The sequence below is a fragment of the Lotus japonicus genome, chromosome 4, assembly GCF_012489685.1.
Source record: "Lotus japonicus ecotype B-129 chromosome 4, LjGifu_v1.2".
In the NCBI taxonomy this organism is placed as follows: Eukaryota; Viridiplantae; Streptophyta; class Magnoliopsida; order Fabales; family Fabaceae; genus Lotus; species Lotus japonicus.
In genome coordinates, this window is record NC_080044.1 from 68285660 (window position 1) to 68300806 (window position 15147).

The 15147-nt window shown below is 35.7% G+C and overlaps 1 protein-coding gene across 1 annotated transcript; it reads left to right on the forward strand.

Moving 5' to 3' along the window:
• The first annotated feature begins 5329 nt into the window (after positions 1 to 5329).
• On the forward strand, positions 5330 to 10570 carry LOC130714409 (plant intracellular Ras-group-related LRR protein 6-like). Its single transcript, XM_057564309.1, has 3 exons — positions 5330 to 5739; positions 7743 to 7912; positions 9543 to 10570. Exons 1-3 carry the CDS (start codon positions 5539 to 5541, stop codon positions 10222 to 10224), a joined length of 1053 nt encoding a protein of 350 aa, XP_057420292.1. The 5' UTR covers positions 5330 to 5538; the 3' UTR covers positions 10225 to 10570.
• Positions 10571 to 15147: the final 4577 nt, after the last annotated feature.

The following is a 15147-nucleotide window of genomic DNA, read 5'->3' on the forward strand; positions in this document are numbered from 1 at the left end:
CCACCTCAAAGGAGAGGTGTGTATGAAACTTTATCCCTTGCAAAAGAGTAAATTTGGTTTCATACTATGATTAATGCTTTTCTATTGGTTATTAAGGCCCCGTTTGGATAAACAGCTTAATTAAGCGCTTATGACCTGGTCATAAGCGCTTATGACATAAGCGCTTATTCATAAGCTATTTTTAAAAATTTATTGAAATAAATTAAAAATAAGTTGTGTATAAGCATAAGCTGTTTTTCATAAGCTATCCTGAGTAGCTTATGAAAATAAGCTGAAAATAGCTTATGGCAGACCATAAGCTGTTTGCATAAGCTCTCCCAAACACTGGCATAAGAGCTTATGCTGTCAGATAAGCTCAAATAAGCTCTTCCAAACTGGGCCTAATTTTGGGTTAACTATGGCACTTAGTAGAGTGATTTGATTTTCATCTATAACCGGAAATCGTTTTGATTTATGCTCTACATTTAGGAAAATGTTGGGGTTAGTTATTGTCGGAGCTAAGAGCTTTGGTGACTTGTTTATTTGTCCGACTAGAGCTAATGTTACATGCCCACGTGACGGGTGACGTGCCAATGGAGGGGGGTTAAAACCAAATTTTATTAATTTTTGTGGGACCAAAAACTCATTTTCATCACCTCCTCTCTTCATCTTATTTATTGTTAAAATGTATTTTCCTCTTCTATTTGATTGGTCTTTACTCTTAGCTTGAACAAGGCCTTTCATCCTTTCACATTCAATTTCGTCGGTCAGAGCTGTTGGAGCTCCACCCCTTTAGCGCCCCTTACCACTATTGACACCCTCAGTTTGAGGAGAGAGTTTTGTAGGAGAAGATGTCTCAATCTTCAAGTGGGGGATCAATTAAAGGTTGACTTTTCCACCCCACACCCAAATATAGATAAACACAACTAAGGGAAAGCGGAAGAGTCAAATATATGGCACCGGGACATTTTTGTAGTTACAGATTCAATGGTCGTGTGTCGTCCTTGATATAAGAGTCACATGCCTAACATTCATCGAGTCACAAGCCTAGTAGTTGTCTCGGGTTCGCATATGACTTGTGAATGACGCACTACAAGAGTGGATGAAGCAGGAGCCTGGAGGCGGACAAATATCGAGGAGATTAAGGCATAGCATGATGAACAATAGTGCCTTCATAGTTCTAAAGCTTTTCAAGATGTTGTGCACCACGCATCTCAGTGGTGCTCATGTTGGTTATCTTCATCATATTGCACCTGCTGCTAGGTTTACTTCTAGACTTGATGTTGTTGCTTAGTTAGAATTCAACATATCATACTTATGAACGAGACTAAAAAATGATGATAATAATAATGTATAGGGAGTGGGGCTATTGCGTATATTAATTTCGTCTTAATGGTTTTTTTAAAAATATAATACAAAGTTATCGACAGTCTGACCTGTCAATAACTTCGCGCTAAGATCAATGGCTTAAATCATTGGAAAACTACCAGCTAAATGCACAATATGTAATGACGGTTTTGACCTTCGATAATGTACAACAAACCTATTATTGATTAGAAATAATTGTTGGTATCAATTAAATCAATGGTGTGATTATCGACGGTCAACAGTATTTGATCGTCTATATAGCTGTGTTTTCTTATCATAACCATATTTTTCATTAAAAAAATAACATTGCGACTTTATGTGTATGAATCTTTTCACTTATTTAACATTTTCTTTTTCATTCAATGATTTTTTTTTTTACTCACCCATGAATTCTAAACAATAATTGTACTAATGCTTGTTGTGATCATTATCTAAATCAATAGAGGAAAAATAAAAGAATATTCCTTTATTCAAATTAAACATACGCTAAACACAAATAAATTAGACGGTTGTTAAAAAATAGAGAAAATGTAAATTAATGTGATGGCAATTAGCTCAAAGTTTGGTTATACCTGAAAAATGGTGTCTAAATGACACACGTGGGTTACTAATTAATAATTTAATGGACTAATATGATTTTTTTAAAATAAATTAATAAATAAAATAGAGAAATTTTAATTATAACACCTGCCCACTGATAATAAGAATTAAGTAAATTTAAAGGAGATTTCCAAGTTGGAGCTGTATGGTATGCAGACTACAAGAAGGAAAAAATGCGCAATTTGTGGTTCAATTTATTAAATAATCGCCATCTCATGATCAGCCTAAGATTATCCAAATTTTAATTATAACACCTACCCACTGATCATAAGAATTAAATAAAACGAGGTCGTTGTTTCCAGCTATTTCAATACTATTTTGTATTTCCCTCCCCTATAAACAATTGGGGCACATAAATTTAGTGAATTGTTGTGATGTTAGTCGACAGGGACCCTCCAGTATATAAACTAAGGTCGTCCTTTCATGATAGGGCTGCGATCAATTACAAATATCTTTTGTTGTGTAGGAGTTCATCAATGGGAATAGTTTTTAAATTCTGATAGTGATCATGATCCTATTTTCCTAACAACTATAATGTGTATCCCATTTTCTTCACCTCATATCATTTTAGAAGTGGGGGGTTCTGTCAATTGTCAAACCACACAAACAAGATATTTTTAAGGCTTAACTGTTTGAAGTCATTTTGGTGGGGTGAGATAACTTATTGTCTCTTTGATATGCTTATTAGTACCACATATGGAAAGTTATGTCCGGTTATAATGAACTTCAAAGCTTTTTTTGTTACAATTTTTATAGTATAACTAGATAATAAGAGTAAACATTTCTGGCGACCAGAAAATAAATATGTGAAAAACTTATTTTTTATTTTTAAATTAAAAAAATTATATAAATTCTTTAAAACAAATATGTCTTCCTTTTCCTCTTAAAACCTCCTTCCAAAAAATCTATCCGAGAGTGAGATGTGTGAACATAATTCAATATGTTTAAAACTAGATCGGTTAAATCAGTTGAGACACTAGTTCAAGTTGAACCGTAATAATTAAATAATAATTTTCATATTATTTACTATAATATGTAATAGGGTGTTCATAACTAAACTAATCTAAATAAAATTGAATAACCGATCATTGTGTTGTTATTTGTAGTAAAAATAGTGAGTATTAGTAAATGGTAGAAAACCGATACAATCCACCAAATTTTTTTCAACTAACTGAATAGATAAATAGATTGGTTCCCAGCCGATCCAATCCTGTTTTTAGAACATTGATATAATCACAGTTGAAAGAAAGTTACCACAAGTCTGAAACTAGGAGATATCTTTTGAGAGACAAAATCGAGACTCACAAGTCTCAAGTACATGTATATCCGTAAACATTGGAATTTTTCAAATAATATTTTCACAAACCAATTCCACCTTCACCTCATTAAATTATGAAGAAAAGATAAGTAAATGAGTGATATGATAGATGATTGACAGGAAATACAAAGAGAGAAAGAAAGAAAACAAAATGAAAATGATGTGTAAGAAAAAAGAGGTATGAATATATCAAAACTCAATTTTTCTTTTTCAAAATACAGGATAAACTTGAGAAATGGTATTATTTCAAGTTGGATTTGATTTTTAGTGACCCCTAATGTGTGGACCACTTTTAAAGTGGTCTAATTTTAGACAACTTTTTTTAACTTGATATAACAGGTTAACACATCTTTTTTTAAAGAAATTTAATATATGACAAATTTTTAATGATATTTTTTCTTAAAAAAAATAATGTGTCGACCTGCTATACCCAGTTAAAGTAGGTGGTGTAAAATTACACCTCTTAAAAATGGTACATATTAGGTTCTCCCTTGATTTTTGTCACGACATTGATACTTTGACCTCACAGTAGCAAAAGCTGCCCGTGACTGTCGGGTAGCCCCGAAGCCACGTTATACAAAGAAGAAAGACTTTAAAAATTCAACCCAACTATGATTGTTTATACAATAAATCTTCATTGTACATTCAGCAGAATAAGAAGCAAGAGATATAATATATTATTTAGTAATAAAAAATTAATATAATTTTTTTATATTATAAAGATAAATTGAACCATCCAGAGATTGATATTTGGACCTCTCTCATCCAATTCACATGTCCCTAAGTAATATATTCAATGCTAATTTTTAGAGGTGAGTTCTTAAATTAAGAACTAAGAATCGAGTTCTTAAGTATTGAAGATGGTTGACGTAGAGTTCTTAATTTTTAAAAATAAGAGTCAGTTCTTATATAAGTAGAATTACTTTGGGAGTTCTTAGCATAAATTTTTTTTTCTCTAATTAAAATTGCTTTATTACTTTATAATTTTCGTTTTATTGCTTTATGAAAATAAAAAATATAAATAATAAGGTGTGATGAGATCAGATAAATAGTGCTAACTGCTAAGAACTTAAAGTTAAAATCTTGTGGTTGGAGCAAAATATGCAAAAGTTACTTAGAGTATATGTGTCAGTATGAGTTCACATGAATAGTGCTAAGAACTAAAAATTAAGAACTTAATTAAGGATGGCGATGTTCTAACTCTTACAACTAAAGTTATCATCCAACTCATATGTCTCATAGCCCTTACCACTTAAGTCATCCAACTCGGATGTCCAGTAGCTTTTACCTACCACACTACCACCACCCTTCACCACTTCCACTTCCACCACCACCACAATCGCCCTCGCCACAACCACCATCACCATCGCCACGACCACCAGGTAAAATCCTCCCCTCCACCACCATCCCTTCATCGCCCCACAACCACCTCCATCGCCGCCATCAGCATTGGCACCACCACCCACACCATCACCTCCACCATCACTGCCACCCTCTTGTACCACAACTGTCATTAGGTAACATTGAAACACTAACACCACTTCTACTTGAGCCCTCTATTATAATTTCGTTGTTACCACTCATTATCGTGAATTCACAAAATTGACAATTGTTGTAATCATTATGGATTTACCAAATTGTCAACAACTTTTTCAAAACTAAATATTTCAAGATTTACAAAATTAAAATTCGTTTTTTTTTAAATTTCAAAACATAAAATCAAAACCATCCCAACAAAACCTAAACACTTGAGGAAATATTTCTTTTATTGAAATAGCAAGCACACCAAAAAAGAAGTGTGATGTTAATAAAATTGATTTTAAAAATATCAGAAGTTTTAAAAATGAAAATAGTGGTATGGAATATGTATGGGCCGGGGGTGTTGACTTTATCAAAATGGGTAACGTGGGCACGCAAGTATACGGCTATTGTACTTGGATCACCACGTCACACTCACTCACTCACCCTGGCGGGCCCCGCTACCTTCTCCTGCCCTTCCCTTTGTTTCCTTCTCATCCGTACCACCTTCTCTTTCTCCATATATACCAACCACCTCTCTCTCTTTTCTCTTCAACCTCTCATCAACACATGCACTTCATTTTCATCATTCCTCTCTCTCTCATCTAATTTTGCTTCATTTTAGTTTTCTCTCATTGCATTCGCAATATTGTTCCCTTTTTTTCAATTCTGTTCGTTAATTATAACAACGATCTCTTGATGATCAATCTCTTGTACATGTAAAACTGTAATATATATCGTGGTTTTGGAAAAAGATGATGTATGAACAGCAACGGTTTCAGATTCAGCAGCCGCCGGTGAAGAAGAAATCCACTGAGAGGAGCTGCAGATCGGGCATAGAAGAGGAGAAGCTAGAAATTGTGGATTTGAGTGGCATGTCCTTGGAATCTCTTCCCAATCCTTCTCTTAATTTAGCCATCATTTGCAAATTGGACCTCTCCAATAACAATCTCCAGGTACCTATATATGTATTGTATACACTCACTGTTCATATTCATATGATCGCAACTTCAATCTCAATACCTTTTTCTCCATTATTTTAGTAGAATAAATTAACCTGATATATTCTGGGTTTAGTTTTCAGACCAAACTTTAGAAATGAAGAGTCATCTGTTTGATCTTTTTAGTCTTTTTTTATTATATATTAATTGTTATTTAATAGTATTAATGAGTAATTAAATAGTTTTCAAATTCCACCCGTATCAATTTGTTATGGGAAAAAATTATAAATGAAAGTCATCTTCTTGCCAACATTGCTGTTGATTTGCTCTATATTTTGATTACCAAAAGACATTCAACATAATTTTTTTAATGAAAAAAAGGTATATCTAGCTATGAGAGAAATAAAAAAAGTCAATGAAGAGAAGGACACTGAAAAATATTATGATTATATGATAGCTGGTGTTGGAGAAACAAAATAAAAAAAAAAGACAGAAAGATGAGGTAAAACAAAAATAATTGAGGAGTTGTAGAAATGTACACCTAATTAATATAGACGGTTATTCCCTCCGTTCCTATTTAACTGTGCTTGAAGAATTTTTTTTTTCCTATTTAACTGTCCACTTAGCATTTCAAGAGTATTAAATGATGTTTTTACATATAATGTCCTTAACAGAACAATAAATGAGGAGAGATAACACACACTTTAAAGGGTAAATTAGGAAAATAATCTTCACTTTTTCTAAAAATCAACAAAATTAATTAACCCTTAATATGTGTGTCTCCACCCAAAGTTGACAGTTAAATAGGAACAGATGGAGTATGAAGAGAGAAAAAGATAAATGATAGATGTAATATGTGATGTGATCGGAAGAAAGTAAAGCATATAGTTATGTAAGTAGTATATATATTTGATGGGTGTTATCAACAAAAATCAACAAAATCAACAAAATTAATTACACCTTTAATATGTGTGACTTCACCCAAAGTTGACAGTTAAATAGGAACGGAGGGAGTATGAAGAGAGAAAAAGATAAATGATAGATGTAATATGTGATGTGATCGGAAGAAAGTCAAACATATAGTTATATAAGTATATATATTTGATGGGTGCTATCAACACACTTTTTTTAAAAAGAGGACCAACACATTCTTTTAAACATATAATTAGTTCATTTTCAATATAGCCAATGTATTTTCTCTCTAATTAGAATTTTATTAACTTTGAAAAAAATAAACTAATTAGAAGGAGTGTGTCCAAAAATGCGTTCACATATGTAAGCACATTTTTCAGTGAAATATAAGAAAAGAAGAGAGAGTAAGTATAAAAAAATATGAATAACAAATATGGGAGATATAAAGAGAAAATGAACAAAAATGAAATGAATCAAATAGTAGAGCTCAGTTGTGCAAGGTGTATGCACACATCACTACTATTTGTAAAAAAGCTATCTCTTATGTTATTAAGAGATGATAAGTCCAGTAGCAAGTGCTTTTCCTTTGTACTTATATATTTTCGTTTATACACAAACTACGGATATAGAACGGCAAGCTACTTATCAGATGCACATATATTGAATATATTTGGTAATTAGTATAAGATAGTAATATTTTGCACATGTCTCTTTTTCTGCTACCTGAACGCATGCATTATGTACGTGTAAGTTTATGTGGTTAGCCAGTTAGGTTATACCTTAGTTAGCTAGCAGCTGTCTAATGTTAATATTTATAAAAAAAAAAAAAAATTCAAACTAGCAGCTGTTCAATATTGCATCTTTCTTTGTCTTCCACCGTTTGATACGTCACTTTTTCGGCACATTATATAGTATATACTTACTCTCCAAATTGAACTTTTTTTATCTACTAACAAATAAATGATGAAACAAAATTAAAGTTGGATAACTCCATAACTTGCATGACTATGTTTTTTTTTTTGACAAATTGCATGACTATGTTGAATTTTACTGTTTGAGGAAATAATTAATTAAATGAAATTTAAATTATAATGTTTAATTTACAGAATATTCCAGAGTCGTTAACGGCGAGACTGCTGAACATGGTGGTGTTGGACGTGCACTCTAACCAGCTCAGGTCCCTCCCAAACTCTGTTGGGTGCCTCTCAAAGCTCAAGGTTCTCAACGTCTCTGGCAACCTCATCGAGTACCTTCCCAAATCAATTGAGAATTGCAGGTTCATATAATTCACCTTTTTTATATCCTTTAATTTTTCTTTCTACTTTTGTTAAAAACAATTAAAACTTATGTGCGATGTTGATTCCTTCATAAAACTTGAAATTTCCTTTTTCATTATAAGAGCTTGAACAAGAGTATAAAGATAATTTAACTTTCTCGTGTACCACCTTATCAATATTAGTCAAGGATTAAAAATTAACAATACAAGATTATTTTGATACAAATGGCTTCTTTTCCTCATCATCACCTCTATCTTTTTGGTTCAAGTAGTGAACATTTTAAAATTGGATTAAATTATATATTGGTCGGTCCATGAATTGATTAATTAAGTTTTTTGAATTCAAATAGCACATCTTTCAAGTTTCAACTAAGTTTGTAATAGAAGCAATCTATATTTCTACTACATATTAAATTTAAGTTCTTATCTTAAAATCTCTCTATCATCAAGTCTTGTATTATCTTCATTTTTTCATGCTTCCCAAAAATGTTAAAGAAATAAAAAGAAATAATCATCTCGATGGTCAATCTACTCGACTATCAACCCACTTCTTGGTACGCCAAGCGGATGGGGGTCAAAATGGGTTGATGGATTTTGAAATCCGGCTCACCTATTTTGATGAGTTCACCGCGATGGGCCAAACCCGTTTTCTCATTCCAAATTTTAAATTTTTTTTTTGGTATCTAGGTACTAGTAGGATTTAAACTTAAAATTTGAGAAATTTTAATTCGTCAAGTACCATTTAGGCTATTCATACCAGTATTCCAAATTTTAATTGATTGGGAACAGTTAAAGGTTGTGTTTTTTTTTAATTTATCAAATCTGACAGTAAAAACTAACATACATAATTTTTTCATAAATTTTTAAATGTATTTCATCCTTTTAATGATTTCCTGGTGACAAATTTTTTCAAGGACAAAATTGACTATTAAGTTCACTAGACCTAAAACATTCTTACGAGTTCATCACCTCTTAGACAAACCACACAAAGTGCCCCAAACAGTCCTCGGCACTTGATCATATATAAGTAGGATTTCCACTTTATGATATGTGGACCGTTTTTTTTCCTCCTTGTTTCTTTATCATTCTTTCACTTGACATTTGGGGCCTCAAGAAAACGACAACAAAATCACAAGTCTTGTGTCATCATTAGATTCGAAAGCTTTATAAATCATAAATTAATAAACATGTCATAATGTGTCACAACGAATAATCCTAGATATATACCCTTAGCTAGCTATTAAGTATAACCTTATAAAATAGGTTGTTTTACTTATATCTTTGAATTACTTAGCATTTTTTTGTTGTGATGACGAGTTACATCTTGACTGAAAATATAAATTGATTTGCCTTATACATAATCACTGAATTTACGCCCTAATCAATAATTTTTGAGTGAATGGTCAAAATTATCGTCGAAAGTGTTGCATTAACAAACTCGTCCTTGTGACTAGACAAATCTTGAAAGTATTTTATTCTTCTATGAACGAATTTGACAATGCGTTCAACGCTTTTGGAGACAAATTTAATTGTTTACTCCAAATTTAGAAGCTGAATTTTAAATATAACTTTGTGATTAATTTTGAAAAATATAATCAACTAATTTTGAACATGAACTTTGACAATGCAGAGCATTAGAAGAATTGAATGCAAACTTCAACAAGCTGAGCCAGCTACCAGACACAATGGGGTTTGAACTCCTAAACCTAAAGAAGCTCTCAGTAAACTCCAACAAGCTCGTCTTCCTCCCACGCTCCACCTCACACCTCACCTCACTCAAAATCCTCGACGCACGTTTGAACTGCCTTAGATCCCTCCCAGATGATCTCGAGAATCTCATCAACCTCGAAACCCTCAATGTCAGCCAAAACTTCCAGTACTTGGACACCCTCCCTTACTCCATAGGCCTCCTCTTGTCCCTCGTGGAACTCGACGTCAGTTACAACAGAGTCAAGTCCTTACCTGACTCCATCGGCTGCCTCAAGAAGCTGCAGAAGCTCAGCGTTGAAGGGAACCCGCTCGTTTCGCCGCCGCCGGAGGTGGTGGAGCAAGGGCTGCACGCGGTGAAGGAGTACTTGTGTAATAAGATGAACTCGGCACATCAAAGCCCAACGAAGAAGAAGTCGTGGGTGGGGAAGTTGGTGAAGTATGGGACTTTTAATGGACACGCGCGGAGTGGTCCGCGTGAGGAGCGTGAGGCTTTTATTGTGGATCATGAGTACAGGTCCATTGATGGACTCGCTTCGCCGCGATACATGGGAATGTTTTCTCCTCGTCGGTTGTTCTCGCCTCGTAGTTACTTTAGCAATTGAGGAAGGAGGGTGGTGCGAATAGTTATACATGCATGGTGTGCTTGCTTGCTTGCTTCAGTGATGAAGTGTTTTTTGTTTGGTCATATCTGCTTTGTTTTTGTTCTTTTTTGGTGAGCTGAAGTAGCTAGATTAATGAATGCATCGTGGAAATGGTGGTAGGCTTCTTTAGAAGCAGATCAGGGCCGGCCCAACTGCAATTGAGGCCTAAAGCAAACTTTAAAGTGATGCCTAAGTGATGCATTTTTGTTTAAAAAATTTCTTTATTAATTTTTATTTAAATTTTATTTTTCGAGCTTTTTGAGATGTAAAATCATTTATTAAATTATCCTAATCAATTTGTATTGCATCCAATTCCAATTAGTTAGTACTTTAAGGTCCTTTTATATTGTAGAAAAAAGAAATTTTTATTGTATCAAAACTCAACATAACCATGCCATCACAGCAAAGAGGCTAGAGCTAACTACTTACAGTAAATGAAGTTTTGACTTCCTATTGATCTTCTTCGGTTCTTCTCAATGGCTAATCAAAGAAAAAAAATATGGAGGAGGATTCTTTTACAAAGGATATGAGAGTTTGAGAGACAAAGACTCTATTTTTCCCCCTTTGAGGCTTTGAGAGACTGAGAGAGTGGCAGGGAGAGTAGAACCGTTATCAGGATTTAATTGAGAGAAAACGAGAGGTCAGAGAATAAAATGTAAGGCCCAAGTTTTTAAACTTATGCCAAGTAAATAGAATCCTATTCACGATTAGGGTTGATGTATCGTGAAGGGAAACCTGAACTAGAGTTTACCAAATGAAATAAATATATGAAGGAGAAAGTTCAGGAAAAGTCTGAGGATCGTATCGAAGTCGATAAAAGTTATAGCACGATCGTTATACGCTTAAACCTAGGTCAGAAACCCTAGTAAATAGCTAGTTTTCACTTATAGGCATGATGGAAGTTAATTCCAAAAATCTTCAGAGAAATGTTAGAACTTCTCTTTTTCCATATATCACAATCGTTTCGAGGTGAAACTCTAGGATCTACGAACGTCCGAATCCAATCATCGGAAGTTTGCCGAAACCGAAACCCTGGTATTTCAAAACCCTAGAATCACCCGACGATGAAGACTTTTTCTATTCAGAACTTCAAATGAAAATTCTACACGCGTACACCCATTTCTCTTGATGATTTCAATCTTTCTTCAGAAGGAAGTTTTCTATTCCGACATCCGATGCAAAAAGCAACTTATCGGGTAAAATAGTTTTATACCGATTATGCATTAGTCGAAAAAAATACAAGGAGACTTTTTTATAGTTTTGGATTTCTTTTGCCAAAACCTATCTTATAATTCACGGAGAATGAAGCCAGAAAAATCAGATTCGCGAAACTTTCATTTTACCGCGTTTTGCCAACCTCTATATATAGCAAGAAAGAAGAGAAAAATCACAAAATCTTACCCATTTTCTTCCAAGAGGCCGCGAGTTTGAGAGGAGAGGAGGAAGAAGAGCTTTTGTTCAATTCTTGCTTGATCGTCGATCAATCAGTTGCTACTTCAAGGTGTCGAGGTATAGTCGCTAATTCTTACCTCTGATCGCTTTTTCCATAGCTTTTCTATAGACTTTTCTGAGCTGATAGTTTTGAGGTTTTTGCAAAACTATCCTGAATATTTCATTTTTGATTCTAAACATCTTCCTTACGTGCCCAAGATCACTTCTGCCGGATTAGATTTCCCGTAATGTCGCCGGATTTCCGTCGGAATCAATTTATGCCTTAAATACCCATTTTTGGAGTAAAGCTTCAACCGTTAGGCTGAAAACTATCGCCTTAGCTTAGTGCTAGTAGGATTAGTTGTCATAAACGTCGTTAGTAATGTCCCTGTCAAATTTGCTTTTTGGGATTTCAGTTTTGAAATTCTAAGTTAAAAATCATGACCAAAATACCCCTGCGACAGTTTTTGATCCGATAATTTTTCCGAGTTTAGAATACCCTTAGTTACGGCTAATGAAAGCATAGGAACCAAGTTTGATCGAAGAAAAATCGAACCCTACAATTACCAAAAGTGGCCGAGCCCTATAGGGGAGGAGGAGGAAAATTCCTTTTTCGAAAACTTGTCCTTTCGCGCTAGATTATCGTACCTCGAAGTATGTATTACTTCGTGTAACCTTAGTGAGTATCGATAGCTTAGTTTCCGATAGATTCTGATAGTATTCTGTGGTTTTACTTTAAAGGTGCTTTTGAGGAATTTCCTGAGGAGCAACGCTTTGCTTGTGAGGAAGAGTTCGAAGATCACTCTGGAGAACCTACAGGTGAGGGCTTCTCACTGAATCTCTAGATAATGCTTAGGGTCGATGCTTTCGACATTGTTTACTGTTTATGCACTTGTTTGTGTTTGATTGGGAAAATGTTTTCTGAGGCTTCGGCTGACAATGTAGATGATTCATCTACTGAATGTTTTTGAGAGTGAATTACATGCTAAGTGCTAATTGGGTAATTTAGGATGTGTGATGCATGCCTTATATGCTAAGTGCTATGTGGTTAATGCTTAATATGTTGATATATGACGTGTTGATTGATTGTGCTGAGTTAATTATGCTTTTGCAATGAAATCTGAGTTTCTGAATAGTGAGAATAGCGGGCTGGTCATGCCGATTTTATTTTGAGAGTTTTGAGAAAGTTTGATAGGACGAATGAGATTCGGACCTTGTTATGGTGTTTCAGGGATCGAGACATTCTCTGGTATCATTTGGGGATTAGGTGATCCCGAGAACTTATAAGATTTTGCGATAAGACTAAAAGGATATTATTTTGAAAAGAAAACTCATAAGACATTAAACAACCTCTAAATCTTCAATTAATGATAATAAACTCGAAAGGAAGCTTCGGATGCAAATCTTAGTTTTTGGAAAACGAGAAGTGTCGTCGGATCCAATCGTTGAGGAAGTTGAGAAGTCTTGAGTATGTTGATGTTCTTGTGCTGTTGGAGCAGCTGTGTTGAGTATGTTGATGCTCTTGTGCTGTTGGAGCAGCTATGTGTTGTTGGGCTATCCTGGGGATAAGTCCGGGAAACCGTTAGTTTCCGAGAGTGTGATACTCTGTGCTCGTTGAGCAGTTGTGACCATCGGATTGAGATGAGTCGGATGATTTGGAGATCATCGTGGGTTATGTGTTGTTGTGAAGAAGTGTCTTTTGTCGCAGAATCGACTGTTACCTTAGAGTAAGCTTTTAGAGACTTTAATTTAACTAGAACACGTGGCGACGTGTCGAGTGAGATTCGGAGACGTTGTTTGACTAATCATCCTGCATTCATGCAACATTAATGAGGTATTAACACAAGACGTACTCTGGACCTCGTCGGTTTCCAAAATGGTCATAAGACTCGGAATGCCGTGTAAGAGCGTTTGTAGACGTCTCTTGTAGCAGACCGAAATGGCAGACCTACGGGTTACGGCTGATCTGACTACCGTTGTTGTTGGAGTAAGAGGCACGCGGGCCGAAATGGTCCCACTGTGGCTGGTGCTAGGGCTGATCCGTTGATGTCCATCCGTTCCGGAATGCATATTGGTTGACTGGGTTAACCTGCATTGCATATCATGCAACATGCATACTAATTTAGTTGTCGAATGTGATTGTTATTTGTTAATCCTATTTGGAACATGTTAATTGTTATTATTGCTGTTATGTTCATTATGCAATATGCAACCCTAGGATGTTATCCCTAGCTATAAGCCTAAGTGGCTATTATATTATCTGTATCTATCGGTGCTATTAATTACGTAATTCTTTGGAGTTGACCCTCGCGTCTTCTGTGTGTGCTTTGGCGGACAACGCCTTTTGTTAGATGTCCATTGCGGACTGGTTCACAATGGTCCACCCTTCGGGGGAGATCAGATATGAGATGATTGACCAGGATGACCCCGGTTCGTGGGTGGTAGACCCCGCTAGCCATCGCGCGACGTACTCCGGGAGGATCATGGAGGACCATGTAGATAGTGGAGGACTCTTGAGGTCAGGAGTGCTGCGGAGATGCTCTGTCAGCTTCAACTTGCCACCGAGCGTTCACTGTGGACCAGGATTTGGAGGAGCACCGCCGCCACCTTCGTCTTCGGATGAGGAGGACCCCTCCGAGGAGGAGCCTGTGGGAGTGCATTCATCAGAGTCCAGCACACCCAGCGTTGCGATCATTGATGATCAGGTTTCGGGCCCTAAGCCCGTGAGTCCAGCATCGGAGCGTATTGCGGTTGCGAGGGGAGGACGGATAGGGTTGGTAGACTTAGTCGTTCTGGATTCTGATTCAGACGACGATCATGCTAGCACGTAGGTTTAGTGCTGGTGTGAGCTCCTCGAGTTAGGATTAGTGTAGGAGTAGAGTTTTAGCTCTGACAGTCTTTGCTTCATTTGTTTCTTTGGGGACAGGGTAGTTCCGCCTATAGCTTTTTGTGTGGTTTCCTTACGGGAATCACAGAGAGTTGGTTGGACTTAGGAGGTCTTGTTTCAGGCCGATGGGCCAGCTCATTCTCAGTTTTGATGGATGGTGTTGCGGACACTTCACCATTTTCATTTGGTTTGTACATATTGCCTACAGGCGCTACTCTTCTATTACCCGTCACTGGAGGCTTACTCGTGACGAGGTTGCTACTTACAGCGGGGGCTGTTATATATATTGTATATTAGTTTTATTGCTTTTCGCTTTTGGGTTTTATTTAATTCAGTCTTGTCTATATTATTATCAAAAAAAAAAAATATTCACGTTTTTCCGCATTAAGTTTACTTTTGGTTACTAAAGTGACGCCACCGAAATCGGGGTGTTACATTGTGGTATCAGAGCACGGTCGAGTCTTTCGGGAGTTGTTGGGGAATAGGTCTTCTGTGCTAGGTTGTGTGACTCTGCAAAGAGTGAAAATTGATTGTCTGCCAGCGATTTTTCGCTTAGAATTGATTGA

Excerpts from the sequence above, each read along its gene's own strand:
- LOC130714409 (XM_057564309.1), top strand. The coding sequence starts at position 5,539 with ATGATGTATGAACAGCAACGGTTTCAGATTCAGCAGCCGCCGGTGAAG. Across the intron at positions 5,740-7,742 it reads TCTCCAATAACAATCTCCAG|AATATTCCAGAGTCGTTAAC; the intron begins GTACCTATATAT and ends TTTAATTTACAG. Across the intron at positions 7,913-9,542 it reads AAATCAATTGAGAATTGCAG|AGCATTAGAAGAATTGAATG; the intron begins GTTCATATAATT and ends TTGACAATGCAG.